This window comes from Botryllus schlosseri, chromosome 13, assembly GCF_051294905.1.
Source record: "Botryllus schlosseri isolate E-star chromosome 13, Bs_hap1, whole genome shotgun sequence".
Classification (NCBI taxonomy): domain Eukaryota; kingdom Metazoa; phylum Chordata; class Ascidiacea; order Stolidobranchia; family Styelidae; genus Botryllus; species Botryllus schlosseri.
The window spans coordinates 12,941,114-12,963,731 of NC_137248.1; the positions used below are offsets into that span (position 1 = coordinate 12,941,114).

Genomic DNA, 22,618 nt, shown 5'->3' on the forward strand with positions numbered 1-22,618 from the left:
CCCTCTCTCTCTCTCTCTCTCTCTCTCTCTCTCTCTCTCTTTCTCTCTCATTCCGTCCAACTGTGTTTTCTTCGATATGTAAAATCACTGATGACTGAGAGTATAGCAAGATGGAATCGGTAGTGAGTCATCACCCGCTTGTATCCGTTATGTTATAGGAGGGGGGAGAATGTTGAGCCGGCCAACCTTTTTGATCATATGGTAAGATGTGGTTAACGAATAGGATTGTGTTTAAAACAAAAGTCTATTTAAAACAAACATGTCTAAATCATAGCCTTTGTTTAAAAATGTCTATTATTGTTTGTTTTTTTCAACCACGAAGTCATGAATCTTTAATTGTGAAGTCACAGTGGATTGCTATCGACAATTGAAAATATAGGGTAGATATGCCTCCTTCGACGAAAAGGGGTCCCGAGAACCAGGACTACATTGTTATGCAGTATTTTTACGTTCAGTCGGCGGTCATTATCATCGTTTCTTTTAAATGCAACCCTATTTAAGAATGATTGCATTGCGAGATATATGACTCCGAGAAAATGAATACTACAAAAAGGTCATTGCTTTCGCCCAATCCACACTCGCCTCGGTTGTTACCACAAAACTAGAAGCTAGCGGATGACTAAAAAAAGTCAACAGGTACTATTTTCAAACACATCTTATTTGCAATTTTCATCCTTGATGGTGATATCGACGGAGAAAGATAGCTGTATCTGTCGAATTCTAAGTTCACCATAAATCATGGAGGCGATAAATTTAATAATTTACCTATTTTCGAAAATGTTTGCACGGGCCACTCAGAATCATCTCAATTTACCACACCACGCGTTGGCCATCTTGGTATTAGTATATTGCTAATACTTGGGTTATGATACGTCCTCCTTTAGGAGAATTTTTCCTACCTTTTCGGGTTCTTGAAAATGTCCTCCGAGAACGCCTAAATGTCCTCCTTTTTGAGATTTTGTCCTCATTTTTAGAATTCGGGGTTAAACACAGGGCAAAATTCGACCGAGATACCATAAAATAGCACTGGACTGATGCTCAGGCGGGACTGGCGGGTATTTCGGGAGCTGAGCGAAAGTTGACCTTTTTTTAGTCAATTACCTAATAAACTGAAGGTAAAAACAGTATTTTGGGAACTGAGCGAGAGAGTTGACTTTGTTTAGTCAACCGACTACGAAGTGGGAAAAATTGACAAATTTTGCAGAATTTTCCACCTGCATTCTAAGTTTGAAAATTTTGACAAGGTGTCCACCTTTGCCGATTCCAAAATATGGTAACCCTAGTTAATACATAATTGCATTTGTTTCCAGGTATTTGATTCATAGCCAAAATTATAGTCTGTTTGACCGGGGATGAGTATACACTATCTCGGACCAAGCTTGCTGCGAAAATTCTACGCAAGTTAGTGCAGAAACGAATGTTAATTGCGCCATCGATATGAAAGTGCATCTGTCGTCGTGGCAAAATATGCGTCAGCCATATGGCTATAAGCCGCTAAGCTTGCCTTGCGCCACATCCTGCATAATATAAGTACGAGTTGCCAATGGGCAGTGAGCAGTGGCAATGATATTCCGATTAGGATACGCACTATAATTTTGAAATCATATGTTCAAAGATTATGAAAGTCGCAATTGCTGTTTTTCTACACGCGGCTGTAGCCCTTGCTGCACCTTCACGGAAGACAAGTGGGTGACTATTTGAATTACTTTTTGTGGTTTACGTGTGTAAGAAATTTACCTGCATCAATAATAAGCACCAGGCAGGTTATGTCATCATACCCTTAAAATCACGGCAACGCAATGCGTTCTTTCGATACGTCGATTATAACGTGTACAGAATCTAGCATTGCGATTAGGATTACCAAGCATGTTATTACAATGTAGCTTAATATATATATCTGTGCATTTGTGGTCTTTCAGGCACGTTATGAGTGCATGCCTTGTAATTTTGTTCCAAGCTTTCACCGAATGCTTTGTGAATCTGTTTTACTTTGTTTGAAAAATTTGGCTATGATTATGATTATGATTAATTAGTGACTATATGAGTTTCTGAATATTTGAAACAATCGTATTCGTCAACATTCATGTGTTTATTTGGCAGCTATGCCCGTGGCTTCACAGAACTTAGCCCGAATATAGCACGAATATAAAATGAGATAAGGCAATTTATCCGCGGCAGGCATCGAGACTTGCAGTAAACTATATTCATAACCCACATTAACGCAGCAATAAATGTCCAGATAATCCAAAATGTACACAATAAGAGCATATGCCAATACAATTCCCCTTAGGTGTGGATATTAATTTTTTTTAAAGCGACGTCATGAGATTTTCTTTCCTAAATCATTCTGGTTCTCAGTTAGGCTACACCACCACTGAACTTGGCCTGCAGGTATATGAGAGTATGAGAAATTGAGCATGAGTAAAACAGAGTACTGCTACGAGGATTATGCAAATGATATAGGGCCTGTTCTGAAGGAGTTGAAGGTATTTTTCTTAATTATCATCGGTAATTTTGTTTCTAGTCCATAGTAGTATTTCGATCACCATTTGGTCGTTAACATAAGCCATTTTATCAAATTATGTTTTATATTGAGTAGGGTTACCATATTTTGGAATCGGAAAAGGAGGACAATCTTTCAAAATTCTCAAACTTAAAGTACTGGAGTAAAATCCGGAAAATGGCAATTTTGTCCCGACCTTGTGGTTGGTTGACTAAAAGAAAGGTCAACTTTCCGGCTCAACTCCGGAAATACAGTTTTTCATTCAGACTTTACGTTGGTTGACTGAAAAAATGGTCGTCACTTTCGTTCGAACCACGTATTTCCAATTTAGCCTATTTTAACTCGAATCTCTCCACCATCTTACCTCTAAAAGCTGTAAAGGAGGAAGAATTCCCCAAAGGAGGACATTTTCATAAACCTGAAAAAGGAGGACAAATCCTCCTAATATTGAGTAAATCCTGTTTGATATATTCATTTCATCTGCCTTTTCTCAGTTAGCAATTACTCGCATTTAAACAAAGGATTACCGGTCTTTCAAAGTCCCTCATGCATCTCATCACAGCAGAAGAGGTTGTCCAATACTCGCATACGTTTGCGCAGAAATGGATGTATTGTAAGCACCTCTAACTATATATTTTTATTTACATTCAGAATGTCGCCCAGCTGCCCCAGGTCTGCCGATGGTGGTGCGTGAGGACAACGTGATCGATTTAACACACGAATTCAACGAGAACAACTCTTACTATCCTAGCCACCCATATCCATTTCAATTTACGGAAAAGTTAGCAGGTATCTGGTCTAACCTAATGTAAATAAAGAGCGTTCCACTCTAGTGTCAGGCATTCTGTATGAATTTACCACGCACCGGCGGGATAATACCAATGATTTACTGCGTTTGATATGTCAGCTTGTCCACGAGTGTACCTCTTCACATTCGCACCTCCGCGGTATGTTTCTCGACCAGCAGGGATTCATTTTGTCATTTCGTGACCTTCAAACTCCTTTTCGACGTTTCTAGATAATGGTAGATATGCTTCGCTTCCCTAAGTAATGAGATAGTATTGTATCACCCGATTTACCGATGCAAAAAGGCCCCTTTCCGTCCTTAGGTGACATCGACATCACGTCTCTGCATAGTGTGGGAATGAGATTGTCAGAATTCATACGAGGTGTTCCAATGGATTGATTTGCGAATTACTACCATATTATTAATTCTTTTTAAGGTTGTTGGTCTACTCAGTATTGTGGCAACTTGATTCAGCCAAAATGTGACATTCTTGTACATTATCAGATCGACCATAATTTTAAGTTTCGAGATGCTGTACTTTTTCAGGTAAATTGGGAAATTTGTTCTTCCGCAACAACTACTATCGACAACCCGAGCATTTTGGCACCCACATCGACGCTCCAAATCACTTCTTCAAAGATGGAGTACCGGTTGGTAGATTCCCTATAGAAAATAGTCGAGTCATCATACATAGGGAATTTGAAATTCTCGAGATTAATTTGTCAAAATTCTAGCCAGCCATGCTTATACTTTAGCAGGTTGCGATCTATGCGCTCCGGACTACCCATCAATCTGTGATATGTATAGGATTGCGAAAATCTCCAATTTGTGGGCCTGATGAATTCATGGTGGTTTTCGCATTGTCTCCTGCTTGATTTATTCCTCATTGCCCTAAAATATAGGGGAGATGTGGTACCGATGGATCAAAAATTGCAAAATGACCTCTGGTCCTCAAATCTTCAGCCGAGAATAGCAGATCTTTTGCTGTCTCAACACTTCGATACAAGCTCTACTTATCGCAGACATTTACATGAATATCCGCCTTTTCAAAAAATATTTATAAACGTTTAAAATTTGTTGCTCGAACGTGTCATCGGTCCCCACCCGGTGGGTCCAAAGGCACACGACCATGGGACCTATGAGACGTACGCTCAAAAACTGAAATTTGTTCATTTGTTTTGTTGTGTACTATAAGCTAAGCTACAGCAAGTCAATGAAGAATGTTTCGTCGCAACCTTTAAAAATAAAATTGATTATATCAACTCAAATGTTGGCATGAAATCTTGTTTTGATTTACGCTAAAATTTCTAAAATTATTGCCACATACATATTACCCACAAAACGACATTTTGGCTTTCAAATACCTCGTAATAGCGATAAAACACCACAGGTAACTATGATTTACAGCCTATATATATGTAGGCGAGTTTCTGTTGCTAAGTGATTAGTTGGTCCATCTATTTTGCTTGATTTGGCCATGGTACCATAGGTCCCTCACCCCATAAATATTGTAATTGACTTGAAAATAGACAACGCAAGGATGGTATTGATTAAAAAAATATCTGCCATTATACAGCCTGATTTAAGCCCTAAACTTCACATCAAAAATTATGGCGGGTTTGTTAGTCTGAAAGGTGATATAGAAAAATGCAAATGTCGATCCAAATTTACTTTACACCCCCTAAAACGTAAATCATTCGTCACAGACCCCATAACTCACGCAAGTCGAATTTTTTTGCATGTGAGGAAAGATTCTTCCAGCATGCAACTGTAGACAAAGTCACAGAGTGTAATCATGGCATTATCATGGAGAATTTTTCAAGTATTTTCGGTCCCAGTGATCCATCGGTACCACATCTCCCCTATTTTGAGTCAATCACAATAGATTGGTGTTGATATCGCTCGTATAAACTATTGCGTCCAAATGAGAACTGCTATGTGGTCTTTCGTACGGTTGTCACAATGTACCAAAATAACGGCAGTCAGTACTCGTCAAACCAAACGTTGAAGAAAACAGAACATTATGCGAAACAGTGAGTGCCATTTTCAAATTTGTCTGAACATAAATAGATCCAGAAAGTAAGAATCACGGGTCATCTTATTGGCGAAGGCTATCTGATCAACATGAAGAAAAACGGCGAACGACTCGGAGCCGACTCACTTGTTACGATTGAAGACATTCGGAAGTTTGAAAAAGAATACCGAGGTACGACGCAATTGTACAAACTCGTATCAATCTCATACAGGCTAATTCTGTATATGGGCTATATACTGATTGCAATGATAGCTGGGAATTCCTACAAGGTTGGTGTGATTACATTAGGGTTGCCATACGTCCGGAATTTCCCGGACATGTCCGGAATTTCACTGAAAAATCTGCGTCCGGGAGGAATTTCTATAATATGACTAAATGTCCGGAATTTTAAAGGCTTGAAGCAGGCTCAAAAGTTTTTCGTAAATCAACATACACAATATTGTTTTCAAGCAGATTTATGCTATTCAAAATTGCCTTCCGTGCCGCGCGCGAGTTAATGCAACATATAATGATATTAGTATGCTCACCAGACACCACCCTCGCCAAAAATGCAATCAAAATAAATATAAATACCCATCATTTACTGAAATAAGTCTGATTCTAATCGCAATTATAAGCTAACGCTATATTCCTAGAGTTGGTTAAGGCCGATTGCATGCTTCAGTCACAGACAGCGGTTCCAAATCTTGGGGTCGTTCGGCTTTTTTTATAATCAGCTTCCTAGACCGTGAGTAAGTTTGGGCAAGCTGAATTTTTTTAGTAATCAGCCTATCAAGTTTTGAGCTTTGCGACGGAACATTTTCAAGTGGGAAATGAGGTCACGACCATAAAAGGTTGGAAATCACCGGACGTAGAAAACTACTGGTGCATTTTATAGGAGCCTAATATATGGAAGAATCAATATTACTGGCAGAAATCAAACAAAAAATTTAACAGCCAAATGCATTAGTAAGTGCCCAACAAGTTTCATCGACTACCCTATGGTGGGCCCAAGATCAGTGCTCTTTTGGGCGGAAGGGGGCAGAAAAAATGTTGTTTCGAACCTGATGAACACAAACAAACAGATAGCCGCACCGACCTAACAGTATAGCAGGGCTGTCAAACACAATCCTGACAGGCCAGACACGGCCCGTCAGATGATTTCTTCCGGCCCGTGAAGGAATCTATTGCAGACCCTAGCTGTAGCAAGTAGCAATCACCAGAGCTCACATGACAGATGGCCCAATTCATGACCTATGTCCAGTCCATTCCAGTATAGTGTATATAGTCGATGGGCAATGCTTTGCTAGTGTGACGTCATATTGACGGTCAATGTGTTACGGCTCATTTTAAAATCCACTAGTGGGCGCTAAAGAATGTCCGGAATTTGCTTCATAGAAATATGGTAACCCTTACATTCACATTCTACATAAGGTCAGACACAATAATTTTAGGGTTGCGCGTCAGGGTCATTAGCTTGGGATTAGCGTACTTCAGGTAGGGGTAAGAGTTCTTAGGGTTCATCTTCGGGTCCTTAAGGTTGGGGTTAGTGTATTTAGGGTGAGGGTCAGTATGAACATGAAGTCAAATTTCGAAGCCAACTTATTTCGTACGTAATCAAATTTATGAAATCAAATTAAAACTATGTTTCCTTTACTAACTTCCATGCCGAATCTTACTTTTTCATACCATAACATTGAAATTTCATAATTAACCGTAGCTCTAGATCAGGGGTTCTCTAAGGGTGGGCCACAGAGCTATTTAGAAAATTGTAGGACTAGTAAAAGTTTAGTAATATATCCATTCATATATTCTAAAATATATTTATATTATCGAATTATAGGTATATGGTACATAAAGCTTTTCATCCGGCTCTGACGAGACTTGATGGCACGTATGGAGTCACAAAGTACAAGTCGTATTGGGAGGGGAAATGGCGGCTGTTGTCCGATTCCGGCTATGACAACCTACGGCCAACAGCAGCGAAAATAATTTCGATTATGTAATAACTGGGTCGATTTTTTGACATGTCAATAAAAGTCAAAATTAGGTCCAAAAATATCGAAATTGTTTACAATGTTAAAACTTTTTTGCATTGTACATTGTACGTACAGCTAGCATATTAAAAAAAATTTTCTGCACTTCTATGTAGTATCCCATTCATTAAAGAATTGTTTGAAGCGGCCCAGAATGGTTATATTATTTCCCACCATAATGGAACTAAAACCCCAATCACGCAATGGATGCGGGGATTGGATCATTGGGTTTCGCGACGTGAGTGGAACAGCGGATGTACACATGAGCTATGCGATCTCGCACCCCAACCCCCAATTTGGGTGTGTTCGAAGTTGCCAAAAATTGTTTCGTTGGTTGTTTGTTAGAGTTTTTTCAACTTGAAAATATTCGTCGCGCAAGGTGCGATTTCATGTCCCAACAGGTCTAAATTTGAATAAGTATAGCGAGGAGAAAAATGCTTATATTTTAAAGAAATAGTCATATTGGCGGTGGCAATTTCCATACATTGAACAGAACTATGACTCTAAAGAGGGGTGCCACAGAACATGTTCGAACCGGAAAATGGGCCGCAGTCAAAGAATGGCTTAGAACCCCTGATGTAGATCCTAAATCTGAAGATGTTTTACCACAAGCAGTTCCTACGTTATATGTACTTCAAATCCAAGTTTCAAATCTAACTTTTATTTCTTTTTAAATTATTTTTATAGAGTACTTTCAAATTTCAAATTTCACTGAATGAATTTTCATGGGTGAAGGTTCCTACGGTGGGGGTTAAGTCATTAGGGTTGAGGTGAGAGTAACTAGGGTGGAGGTCGTAAAGGTGAGGATTACAGTCTGGCTGATTAGGGTCAATAATAGGTCATTACCGTTGGGGGTTGAAGTTGGAGGTAGATATTGTGGTCCGAGGAGTTAGAGGTGATAATTGTGCGTGCCAATAGGTGCAGTACGAATATGGTCTTTATTGTGCGCGGAATGATCTTATTTCGCACGTGTCTGACTTTATTATATACATAATAAAACAGCAACTAGCCCTAGAGAGTTGCGACCAAGATAATCGGTCGTTGATAAAATGCATTTTGCATCGCTAGACAACGGAAATGTGGACATCGTATTCAGAAATATTGCTCATAATGCGGGTTGCCCGGCTCACTTTGAATAAGTGGATCTTGACATTTTCCGGCACCAATTCGCAAAGATTTCGCAATACTGATTTATGTAGCACAAAATATCAAAGTCCTAGTCTTAATCGAATTACATGCGCTAAATATGAGTGATATTCTGACCAATGACCATAGAGCAGGGGTGAGCAAACTTTTGAGCTCGCGGGCCGCATTCAACATCTGAATGCATTCGCGGGCCGCACTATATAAAATTGGGATTATAAACCAAAACGCAATATTGCTATTTGATTATAAAGTGAGTACATGGAGACAATATATGTGCTTATTTAAAACAAGCCAAATATTGCTTTGATGATATCGTATACGCGTCAGTGGCGAGATTTCATAGGCTGGCGGACCTCAATAACCAACTTGTCGAAACTATAGAGATGAAAGTCGGTTGGCCCGATTCTTAGAACAGGATTGAAATATAAATATGTGAGCAGCGACCTCTTCATAGATTTAGTAATTCCACTTTGGGCTCAGTTCCAGGACACACAATTATGCTGACAACATTATAACCATGTTAGCTTCAAACACGCTTCTACTATGTAATTCATACTACATACATAGCAAAAACTATGGATTGAATGAAAATCGCGCGGAGCGGAAAATTTTTTTTCAGTTCAGCTCAGCTTCGCGTCCCCTTCAGATGCTTTCACGCCCCCAAGGGGGGTACGCCCACCAGTTTGAAAACCACTGTCTTAGAATTATCATGGTGAAATATACCAGGAAAAAGTTTATCAAGTCCCTGCATCAATTCGATTTTTTGTACGCATTTTATCAAAATTTTTGAAATGTTTCTTTAGACTCTCGCGGGCCGCACAGAACGGCGTGGCGGGCCGCATGCGACTCGCGGGCCGTAGTTTGCCCACCCCTGCCATAGAGGTAGGCCAGAATATTAAAGTCATGATACCAACGTTGATATATATATATAACGGCATATGCGCTACAGAGTTATATAAAAATAAACACCATTAGTAGAACCGCACAAAACGTACAGCTCGGTCATGCAGTCACTCAGTCACTCCTCAACATAGTACCATAGGTAATGGAGCACGGGGTTCAAGAAACCGCCCGGAGAACATGTTCACTAATATTACGTAGCACTCAATCCATATTGGATTTTAACCAGAGATTAAGTAACTACACATATCTAAACATATAGCACCAGTATCAGTATCAGTTTAAAACATTTTCATCATTTCAAAACACCACAAACTGCGATACAATGAAAAGATAGGAAGGTGTCGAAACGACTTGGAGTAGTGTTTGGGATCAGACACCCACCTTGGCCTAGCCGAAGTAGAGAAGAGGCATGCACACTGCACAGTGCACACTGAACGGAAATTAAAACAGAGAATATAAAAGGCAAGCAATAAAATTAGGTGGTATGTGGCGGTAGTCGAGATCCGTCCCAATTGGCGGAAGACGAGATCGATATGTTGGGTCGTGGTCCAGTAATCCTGTACTCTGACTAGTATCGACGCAGAAACAACGGACATTATTGTGTCTGCAGGTAGAATACGCACCGGCGGCATCGTTTTGATTTACACTGGGTACGGTGAGCAATTCTATAATCGCGAGGTGTACATGGGAACGAACATGACGGGTTTGGAAGCAATTCCGTTTCTGCATTTCCCCGGATTGGATCCGAAAGCTGCTGATTGGTTGATTACAAACCGTTGCATCGGAGCGATTGGAATCGATACCGTTAGCATCGATTACGCAAGGGCCACGGATGCTGGGTATGTCCAGAAACGAGCAATGAGCTATTGAGCAATGAATAGGGCTGACCACAATGATTCGGGTACTCTAATCTGAATCGAGTGTTACTCTTCATGATTTGAGTCAAGTTGTAAAACACGATTCTTTTCGGGTACTGAAAATATGCGCTCCTCACCACTGAAAGTTAATTTATCAACGAGAATTATAGTTGCCATGCAATTTTCCCCCGTGGGAGCCTTGAAACCTTGATTGGCCGTATAGTAGCATACGAGACATTTAGTACGAACGTTATAGGAAATAAAACATTTACAGTCCTGACCATTCCACAACATTGTCACAAAGTGCAATGAGATTTGTATGGTCGAAAAAATACCAAATTATCTTTAATGTGATGGACAACAGGCACTAAAGTCTTTGTGATGGCATAAAAAAGTACACATTTGAACTTTGACATATTACATTCTGTTTGACGTCATAATGAGTGATATTCGAATACTCGACTCGACTCGAAGTAGGACAAGTTTCTGCATCTTTTGCAACTTTTTTTACAGCTTCCGACAGCTTCCTAGATACTCCGAATCTATGTACTATGATGTTTTAAGGTGTTTGGAGCGATCTTATAGTGCAAGTTTTCTTTATTTTTCATGCCAAGTTTTACCGCAACTTTTATCGAATAATCCGTAAAATTGTAAAGGACAGATTCAAATGTGACAGCTCTGCAGGAGCTAGCTTATACAACGGAGCCTTTCGAGCGTCGTATACCCTAAGAATTCAACAAAAATTATAAATGCAACTTTTTACTGCAACTTTTGTTTAAATCAAGTGCAACTTTTTCGCGATTATAGTGCAACAAAAACTTGCCCTAATAATAAGTGATTCAGAATCGAATCACTCAGATACTCGATTTTGCCCAGCCCTAACATAGCACAAGCATGTAGGAATAGGGATATACCATTTTTATTTTTATCCTTGATGTTTTGCAGCCGTATATGTGATAAAATTCTGTAATATTTTAGAACTTTTTGGTAATGCTGGCTCAATACAGTTGTTTCACACTACGCCAACTGTTATTTCAATGTTTTATCTCCAATGCGATTGATATCTGTCCCAGATGTCAAGGACGAAGTCAACATTTTATATGTGTCACTTGAGCAGCGTAAAAGTGTGATCGAATGATCAAGTAGGCCAGCTAGAGTTATGAACGATATGACCCAAGATATATATATTGCACTACAGGAGTGATGATCCACGCTATTTCACAACTGCATTTGTGCTACGTGTTGTTAACTATGGTCTCTGGTTTTTCATATGCCATTGACGAATTTTTTTATTTGACGCGATCATGACACGTTCACGAATGTGTGAAATACTGCTTATCATTGATATCATGCATTCGTAGTATTATTTGACTTTTACTTATTATATTAGATTATTAAATAATCCTGCTTTTAGTTCAAGCATAACTTACTTTCCTATTGTACACTGGCTTTTTCTAGCGTTCTCTTTATCTAATTTATCTTATTATGAAAGCAAAATAAACTTGATTGATTGATTGATTGATCAGCTGGCCGAAGAACTGAAAGTAGTAAAAGTCAGGTGGAATGAATATATATATATATATTTGATCGAATAAAAGAATAACGAAACATGTGACGAATGGGACTGAGCTTTTCTAATTCATAATTGCTGGATAAGCTTTGTAGTATCCCCCCTCCCCACGATGCTGTTGCCTAAAAATTAATGATTAGCTGTGGAATTTTGGAAGCTGTTGCATCATGTCACTTACTTTCATACTAACTTATATGTTTTTTCTGACAACTAGGAAAGCCCTTCGGGACTTCTCTTGAATTTCACAGCTCCCTACCGTGGTCTACTTCTAATACAAATCACTTGATATACAGGTCACACATATACCTGTCTCGAGCCGGCGTGCCTATATTTGAAAACGTGGCGCATCCTGACAAGGTTGCTGAATATGGGAAAAAATTCAAGGTGATTGCGTTGCCGCAGAAAATCACCGATGGCAGTGGAGCCCCGACAAGGATCATTGCTGTGATGAATCGAAAAGAATGAAATCCTCAACTTTGCTGCATGTGGAGCGCATATTCAAGCATCTACAATGGAACTTATGTCTTTCACGATGTTCACATACCAGGGGTCACGAACCTTTTTGGTCAAAAGAGCCATATTGGTCCTATACTTCCAATTGCAATTGGCAAAAACCAACGATGCTTACCTCATGGGATTTAGCAATTGCTGTTATAACACCTGCATCCTCAATAACCCTCTCCAAGCTCTATATTTTCTAATTATATTCCGTGAGTGTCAGCTGATATTTTTCGAAATTTAAATCAATTAGGATTGCAAAACTAACAATTGTAGACGACAGTCCACGTGTGAATCTACTGTTTTTCAGTAACACGAATTTTACAATAAATTGGTTTTCCAAAGAATTCGTGCAGCAACAGCGAGAATATAGCCGTACCATATTTTAGGGGTAATCAACCGTTTTGGTCAAAGGGCCAAATGCGGTTTCCTGAACCATCGCCTTGTCCATTTGAGTGTTGATCACCTACAATGACTTACGAAAACTGTGGGACATGGCCCCTTTATCCTTCTCTGGCTCTAAACCTCATTATTTCGGAACTGTTTTATTGGTCATCCCAGATTCCAGCTGAGCTTGTAAGTTCACATTGAATTACGTGCTCAATTCATTTTTGGTAATATAACTTATACCGAAAATTACCGCGCCAGCCGTGAGTTTTCTACCCCAGCCCTATAATTGTTCCACCGGCAGTCACGCATGATTCTGTCAGTTCCTCAAAACCGGAGATTAACTTCAGAGACTGAATATATTGTTCATTGATATCATTAGGTTCACTTTACTACTCAATTCACAAGTTCGTATACGGTAGCCCATATATATCAGCTACAAGCCTACAAGGCTATGTTTGGAACTTGAATTTGTAATCGGGAATGTCACTTCCACTAAATTTCATTTCTCACCGATAATCAGAAAGGCAATTTGGATTTTTAAATTGCATTGCTTCGCTGATCAATCAAACTATCATGTATTCCGAGGCATGCACTATCGCGTATACTGCGAATACGTAGATGATAATATTTGCTTGCCATCGGGACATCAACTTCGCAAATCAACTTTGTATCGAACTTGACGTATTGGATTTACTCGATGTCGACCGCTTAATGACTTGAAGACAGACTTGGACAACTAGATAATTCTAGTTCTAACTACCGGTAGGCAATAGTTGACAATATGTTTGGAGTTCGAAAAGGGGTTCCGAGACTCAAAGAATTCATGGGAATTCATCATCGAAATCGAAAACTTATAGAGCTATATCGTATCATCAAAAGAGCCATATATGGCTCGACAGTCATAGGTTCCCGATTCCTGTCATATAATATGGAACTTCGTAGTTTGGGTCGAGTTAATAATTGTATATCTAAAATTCCAAGTGGTCTCGTACAGACATGGGGTGATTACTTCATGAATGTAATCGATTGCGATTACGATTACTTCTGAATGACGCGATTACGATTACAGCAAAATCGGGAATTAGTCGATTACGATTACGATGACATTGGAAAAGTAATCACGATTACTCACGATTACATTTATTTTGCATGTTAGAATTTTTATTGGAAGACAATATATGGATTGCGCTGAAAACGCCTAATGAGATAACAAACTTCCTTTAAAAAGATGCGTCATTTGCTTGTTACGTCATAATGTACATATTGCTCATTTTTAGAGTGGACGATTTATCGCACCCAACGATTTGCATTCTTGCCAGGTTCATGACTGCCCAGTGCCCATCCCAAATTTCGCAATAGGGCGGGAAGCGAGCTAGAAGGGGACTCAAAAGTATTTCGTACAGCTACATAAATCATAGAGTATTTTTGAGAGATTTGAATAACTTAAAAATTGTGTTTTTTCAAGTTGTAAAATTATGCCATATTTGTGTAAATGCTTTCGAAAAAACATGTTGTATGAGCCTACGGACAATTGCCACCCGATGTAGCCGACATACATCGATATAGGAGGGTTGGAACCCCTCAAAATAGTCGGTTCGACAATTATATTAAAGATATTTCGTCAAAGGAGCTATATTTCCCCTGTATTTTCAATTGTCAATGTCAATCCACATTCGTGACGCCATTGCTTAAAAAATAAATCAATAAAAAACATGTTTTAAACAAGGGCCTTCTTTTAAACATGTTTGCTTTAAATTGATTTGGTTCTAAAAGCACCCCTAATTTATAGTAATGGGCATTTAGGTTCCAGTCAATACCGTGCCACGACACACATGCAGTTTCGACCAACACGCGACTTCACGAAGTGTGCTACTAAAGAAAGACCTTGGCCGAAACTTAGGGTATGTGCCCATTGTCAATAGCCGCGCTGGGTGGTCGTGACTAATGGTCTGGTCCTTCCAATCTGTATCCACAATGCAAATGCCACTCCCGGGCACCCACAGAACATTAAAGACATGACAATTTGTGTGTGCGTCTCACAAAAGTTTTTTTTCTTTTAGTCTGCTACGTTTGGGATACAACAATATCTTTTGGTTATATAACTGACCGGAGGCCTTGCATTAACAACATACACTAAAGTAATTATAACAAGATACCAGACGTAAATATGACCATCGGGGGCAGAGAGAGGATTAAAAATTATTAATAATATAATGCTATTACCAATGTTATTGACGACATTCAGTCTTCAACTTGAAAATACCACCCTATGGGGGCCAAAGACCAACGTTTGGACTGGGGGACGAATTGTTGTTTTGGTTCTGATTCTAGGTATATCCCACGCTAACATGATATATAAGTCCATGGCTATGACGGCAGTAGAGTCATACGAGAATAAGATGCGGAGAACATAAAACTCTGCCTTGAACTTAATACAGATAATGTACTGCAAGCTGCCGTTACGAGAATCGGCAAAAACGGTTCGGTTATGATATGTATCAGCAGCTGTTGATGTTTAATGCTTCGTTTTATTTGACGAGTACAAAATTTTAAATCTTTCTCCGGTGAACGTACGTACTACATAGGCCTGCTGCTCGCCAATCAACAACGGTCAAACTGCGTTTAACTAAGCATAACCAAACATTAATGCACAAGTTACTATTTTAAACTAGGAAAAGTGATGATTAATTATCCTGCTGCGGGGTACTATGGCGTGTGAGACGTGTTGATCAGCTGATAAACAGCACAGCGGCTGTTCTTACAATCACACTAATGTACGTACATCGAATATCTATTTACTGTGGTACGCAATGACTAGCAAAGCTAATAGGCTACCTCTGACGTAATAATCGGCAATGACATTTGAAAATCAGACGTTTGTGCTATCACGTAACTGGCAGACTTGTACAAACTAAACATTTAGTTAGTTGACGGTCAACTAACTAACAGTTTTTTGAGTAGTTCTAGTTCTAGTTCTAGTTGCGGATTTTGAAAATTGCGTAGTTCTAGTTCTAGTTGTAGTTGCGGATTTTGAAAATTGCGTAGTTCTAGTTCTAGTTGTAGTTGCAGATTTTGAAAATTCAGTAGTTCTAGTTCTAGTTTTAGTTGCGCATTTCAAAAAAATATTAGTTGCCGAACAACTAGAAAACACTCGTTTGTCCTGCGTGATGAGAACTCTCCTCGCGTGACAAGTGAGGTTACTGCGGCTAACTGATGTGATCATGACAAAGGATCAAATGCCCATTGTTGGATCATACTTAATACATTGATTATGCCGAGTTCACTGATAACTCGGCAAATTTACAACAATCGACAGTCCGCAGCGACACGCGATCTCCCGCTGAGGTTGTTTACTAATTGGAATGTGAACTAGTGATCTACTGCTGTGCGCTGGCGAATATTATCATAGTGTTCTAAGGTATTATCTCGGAACTAAGCTGTCTCATCTGTTAAACTTACGAGATTTGATTCGTGATGATGATGCCGACCACGCCTTCCCAGGCGAGAAGACAATCTGGATTCGCCCAAGATCTTTACAAAGAAAATTGCATAAATTGCGTGGGTCGTCTCCTACTGGCTCTCCAACGCACAAGAAACCGAGACTCTCACTCTTCAACTTTCTACCTCAAAGTCAGTGTCGTCCGCTTGAAGTTACATCAGGCCCGTCTGAGGTGAAAAAGTATGCCAGGGAACAGCGACTACCCACTGGGTCAGAATGTGCTAAACTGTTGGCGGAATATGACCGACTTGCCAGAATTACGAAACTTGGCGAAAGATTTTCTTGGGATGACTGCGACATCTGCGCCCAGTGAAAGGGCTTTCTCGTATGCTGGGATTTTGTATTCCCAAAGAGGGCAAAACTCAACGAAAAAACATTTTCGCGACTCATGTTGATTCGCTGCAATCAGCAACAGCTGCAGAAAATGGTTTAGTTTATCCTGTACTGATTACAGAATAGTTCTGTCTGTCTGATTTTTCAGTAATTTCGCTGTACCGACGTTCATGTGGAAGGCCGGAACGCCGAATTCGAATAAAATAAAATTGAATGAGTTGATTGAGAATTAAATTTAGTCAGTTGTGTTTTAGTTAGTTAGTTGCCGATATTTAAATTTCGTTAGTTCTAGTTCTAGTTATAGTTGCGAGTTTTGAAAATTGAGTAGTTCTAGTTCTAGTTCTAGTTGCAGGATTTGAAAATTGGGTAGTTCTAGTTCTAGTTCTAGTTGCGAGTCTTAAAAATTGAGTAGTTTTAGTTCTAGTTCTAGTTGCGCTTTTTGAAAATTCAGTAGTTTGTACAAGTCTGGTAACTGGTATAACATCTTTTCCTTGTTCTCGAATATTCAGTTCATTTCATAGTCCTTGTACAAATAAAAAGTAATCGTTCTTTCACAAAGAAATCGATTAGATATGGGAAGTAGTCGATTACGATTACGATTACGATTACTTCGGAATTTTTTCGAATGTAATCGATTGCGATTACGATTACTTGAAAATGCTGTAATCGTCGTAGTCGATTACGATTACTAATCGCGATTACCCCATGTCTGGACTCTCGCATAACAACATTAGCTATAGTTTCATTGCCCAGCACAAATACTGCTCTGCGTTACGCGGCATCCATAGGATAACAAAGACTGACGATATGGGCTATCCTAATGGTTTTTAATCGGGGTTCGCGCGAACCGCAGGGGTTCCTGGAGTCAGTCTCAGCGGTTCTCCCGAGATCAAGAGACTCACCCAACTCGTACGAGAGGCCCGTCGTGGATGTCATTAGCTATAGCGAATTTGCAATTAAGCAATCAGTTTCAAGCTGCTTTGTTTCGACCAAACAGTACATTGATACTTTCCAAGCTAAACCGTCGTATTTCTGAACTGGTATCTGAAGGTGAAGTGCAGATATCGCGCAGATTTGCAATTAATATTTATTTTAATGTTTCTGTTTTGAGCGAAAAGTTTATTTGTAGCTTTAATCTTTAGAGACGCTGCTGATGCACAGTGGGTTTAGTGCAACAGTATTATGTAGTGACTTGCTAGATGTGTTACTAGTTAGGCGATTTTTTTGACCTTAAAACGAAGGATTTTGACCAAAAAAATCAACATTTTGACTTTATTTGACAATCAAAAAGTTAATTTTGACCAAATTTTTACCTTGGGTGTTTTCCCACAAAATCTTAGAATTGTGCTACTTATCTTCACGTCTGGTTGGAACTGTTAGTCATTCCGAAGTAGTTAGGCCTGAGCTAACCTTTACGACTTAAAAACTGACAAATTTTTACATGATTCTATTTCAACTAAATCTGGGCCTATGAAGAATTCTAGTATAGTTACATCACACATTATGGGCGAACTAGTTAGAATTTGTTGTATTACAACGAACGATACTTTCCTACATTCTCGGGTACAATTTAAGTGTCTGTCCTTATTAAGTAGCTTGTCGAGAATAGAGAAGGAACGTTCAACAGTCGCAGTTGTTGGCTGGCAACGCCGAAGTTGTGTGTACAGTACGCGGCTAGTGACACACCGTTTTGCTTCATTCTGACAATTTCGTCTGCATCACAATTTTTCATCATACGCTTGTTGATATAAAAACCAATGCCCTTTGCACACGCAGATTTGCTTCAGTTAGAATATTGCGGTACGTTGAGCATAACACCATGTCAACCTACTTATTTCATTTGGCTGTTTATGATTCACAATGAGCATTGACAATGGGCCGTCTTCACACGGTAGGCCGATAAATTGGACTACAAGCTGTAGAATATCAATGATAAGTTCACCCACAGTGCAAACATCTACGATACAAACGAAATGCAGGTTTCAAGAACATTTTGACTTTGTAAACAATTTTGACATTTATTGACCTAACGCTACAATTTTGACCAAATTTTGACGATGTGCATTGCGGTCGATTTTTATTGTAATGGCTCAGCAAAAATTTGGGGTTTCGCGAAGGCTCGCAGGTTAGCGTAAATGTACCACGGATTAATATACGTTTAAAACCACTTATTTATAGTATTTAGTATCGAAATATTAATAATTTTTTATAGTACTTAATATTAATGTTTTTTAGTATAATTATATTATTTATATAGTTATTCGATTCATAGGAGGTCGAACATTGGCGATGATGCTATACGCCAGTGGTTACTGACCTTTTTAACAGCGAGGACCCCTTTGGCAGGTATTTGAGCCATAATTCCCCCTCAAAGAAAAAGCACAGTGTTGGCTAATACAGACCATCTTACCCACTCAAACAACTGTTGACTAAAATATCAGGTGAGTTGTTGCTACTCCAAAGCTCTCGGACAGAGATGTTCAAACTATTTCGAATGTGAACCGCATTACTGGTTGATAAGGCATCCCTGGCCATGCACTTCTATCTATATTATAATACGCGGTATATTTTTGTCTTGATAATAAATAGTCGTCGCAATAGGTTGAGTCAACTTTGCGCTAAATTTGACAAGTTGCTTTCACGATCTGGTAGCTGCGCTGATAAAAAATTGATCATCACGCTTGCTTGCATTGACACTGAGGTAAATCGATAAATTTGGATTTTTTTTTGCGATCGGGCATATATTGACGTTAAAATAAGATAAACACTTTCACTGGCAGAAATGCCGTCTCTAATTGAACATGACATTTCCAGACTAACAGCGATTTCGTCGATATCTCAGCTGATCGCATATTTTCACCGTAGGCCCGTACAGCCTACAGATTTTATGAGCCTAATTTATTAACAAGCCATTGGTGTTCTTCTGTTTGAAGTGAAATTGGCTCCGAGTCCTATGAGGTTGGCCTATATGGCCTATTGAAAGAGCTCGTCGGAAATCAACTTCATGCGTCTCGCGTTTGCAAAAACTATATATTTGAATGGAGCATCTCACTGAATCAAAATAATAGTAACATAGTGGGGAAAGCTGCTTGGTGACAGTACAGACATACATAGGCTCGAACCGAATTAAAAACATCACATACGACATCAACAGTGCCCAACAGTTATGTTTCATTATGAAAGATATTAATGTAATCAGTATTTTCAATATTGAGATTTATTACATCAAAGTCAAAGCACGAATTACCAACGAAATCATTGTTACGAGAGCACAAGAAGCTAATTTAGACTGTAAGGTATTTAGTGCAAATTCGATTTGTAATAATAAGGTCGCGGAATATACTATTCGCGCTACCAGAAATCAGACTACATGGCTCGGTCACTCCTGGTTTTATAACACCACACTAGTTTTTAACGCATAAACATATGGCGCCTGCAGGCGACGAATCCCATAAAGTAATTGTGTTCCACATGACGTCACGGATATCCAATTGCGATGCCACACGTTATATGGCTCCTTGGGATTAAGGCTGAAAATACAGGGACAATATGGATCTTCCTGCTTCCTAAGGTTCCTGAACCTTGTGTTACACGGACGAAATCAGGGGTCACCAACACCAACACGCGGTCTGCGAGGTCATATTTCACAGCCCGCGACCTGATTTGACATTTCGGAAGAACGCTTGGTAAGGCATTCTGAAATGTTGAAATTCAATTCGTAGTTTAAAAATATTGTTGTCGTTGTTCCGAACAAGCTATTCGCCTTTGTCCAACACTATTCCTCACTAACTGATAGCCTGATACGGATTCGGCGATGGTAATAGCATTCCATGAAGGCTAGCTGATATGAATGGGCGACTATATCGAAGTTATGGGTCACCAAAAGAGCATCCCTACTCGGCCAGGGTCTTCTCGCTGCTGATCGGTCGGGCAGACTTCTCGGAGTTGCATGTGACATGGCCTATTACTTAAATATTTTGGTGCGTCGAGGCGCAGTAATGGCCGACGCCGAAGTCTCCATTTCTATAAATTCTACGTTTTTTCGTAAGGGAAGGGTACCCAATAATCAGATATTCGGCAATATTAAATCGCGGGAGGTTTGGGGTGCGGGAGTTACGACCCTGTACCCCACTACCCAGCACTTTTGTCATCACAAAGCAGCTATTTGCTGGTTTTACTACACAAGACACTCAACCACACCAGTACCAAAGACAATCGCCTATAACTGCAACATGAAACGTATTGTGAATAGGGTTGGACAAAATCGAGTACCTGAGTGATTCGATTCTGAATCACGTAAAATGTTTCGAGTAATCGAGTCGAGTAATCGAGCATCACTCATTATGATGTCATAACAGAATGTTATATGTCAAAGTTCAATTAGTACCTTTTATGCGACCACAAAGAATATAATCCCTGTTATCCATCACATTAAAGATACTTAGGTATTTTTTCGACCATACCGATTTCATTGCACTTGGTGACAATATAGTGGATGATCATGACATCGGAAATGTCCCATTTCCAGTAACGTTCCCAGGTTTGTACTATATGTTTCGTATGATACGATATGGCCAATCAAGGTTGCCAGGCTTCAACAGTGAAAATTAGTATCGAAACTATAATTCTCGTTGATAAATTAACTTTCAGTGGCAAGGAGCGTATAATTTCAGTACTCGAAAAAATCGTATTTTACTACTCGACTCAAATTATTGAAATTGATACTCGATTCAGATTCGAGTACTCGAATCATTGTGCCCAGCCCTAATTGTGAACCGATACCATTAACGCTCGAAATTTCGCGATACCGTTATCTCACGTCAAACTAGTCGCGCTGGATGCGTTTGTGACGCCATTACTGGCCATCCAGAGTTAAATATGAGGTTTTGTGAACAACACGAAATATAATTTTCGATGCATACATTCCAGAGCAGTTAACTGGTAACGGTAATTGCGCATGTGTCTCCGTGAATATGTAGACTGTCCTCTATATAATTTTGAAGAAATGCGTCTATTCCCCACTAGAAACAGTAGAAATCATTGAATTGCCCACCGTTTAGGAACCACTGCTTTAGACTCTCTACGAAGCGCTGCTTAGCCTACTATTCAGTACACTTCTGTGGAAGCAGAAAGAGCATTAAATGCATCTGGACTCTTTGTTACAAAACTCCGGTCCCTGCTACAGGATATCAGAATGCATGCATTGTGCTTTATAAGGATGGCGTTGCAGAAGCCGTGAACACAAATTTGTGTGATTTTTCTCGTATTCGCTCGTACTGCACGCGTATGTATAACCCTATCATAACACTGTGTAATGATTTTGCGATACATTTTTCATGCAGACCTCGTGAAATCCATTGTCTCAGTTAGCAGTTATTATCCGGTTAACCGGCTAGATAAATTCCAAATATACGGATATATCCGTTATCCGGATAGTGAAAATTATTGATATCCGAACTAACCCTAGTTATGACTGTTGATGAGAGAATTAAAAAAGATGAAATTCGGTCTATTTAGAGAAACACGCGTGAGTTGGAGGTAAATCGCGCAGAGCGCAAATTTTTTTTCAGTTGACCGCTTCTTTGCCCCCACCTTCAGATGCTTTCTCGCCACCCAGGTTGGGAACCGCTGCTCTAGAACAGGTAACTGGTAGCAGTAATTGCGCATGTGGCTCCGTAAATATATATAGGCCTACTGTCCAGTATAAATTGTATAACAAATGGATCTATTTTTTCCAAGAAACCATCGAATTGAATGTCCATGTCCTAATCCAATCCAGATACGAAGCTTCAAATCCCAATCCTAATCCTACTCCAGAACTTTGGTCTATTCAAGTCCATGTCCAATCCTAATCCGATTCCAACTTGAAATTCAGAAAACGAATGCTCATTTATGCAAGGGGGAATTGCAAAGTTTTCTTTGACAACGAAAATTCTCTTAATTTAAGATAACTTTGCATAGGGCTGAACCTCTCATGCTCATTGACACCTGTGTACCGTAAGTACAATAATAACTGATCAGAATAAAGTTTGTCACCATTCGCTACACGACATACCAATCTCCCAGAAAATCGGAAAATCCA

General features: G+C 39.4%; 1 protein-coding gene across 1 annotated transcript; it reads left to right on the top strand.

Annotated features, from left to right (window-relative positions):
- Nucleotides 1-1,524: 1,524 nt before the first annotated feature.
- LOC145453534 (kynurenine formamidase-like) lies at nt 1,525-12,661 on the top strand. Its single transcript, XM_080331500.1, has 6 exons — nt 1,525-1,685; nt 3,155-3,292; nt 3,837-3,940; nt 5,361-5,496; nt 10,000-10,228; nt 12,110-12,661. Exons 1-6 carry the CDS (start codon nt 1,619-1,621, stop codon nt 12,279-12,281), a joined length of 846 nt encoding a protein of 281 aa, XP_080187626.1. The 5' UTR covers nt 1,525-1,618; the 3' UTR covers nt 12,282-12,661.
- Nucleotides 12,662-22,618: the final 9,957 nt, after the last annotated feature.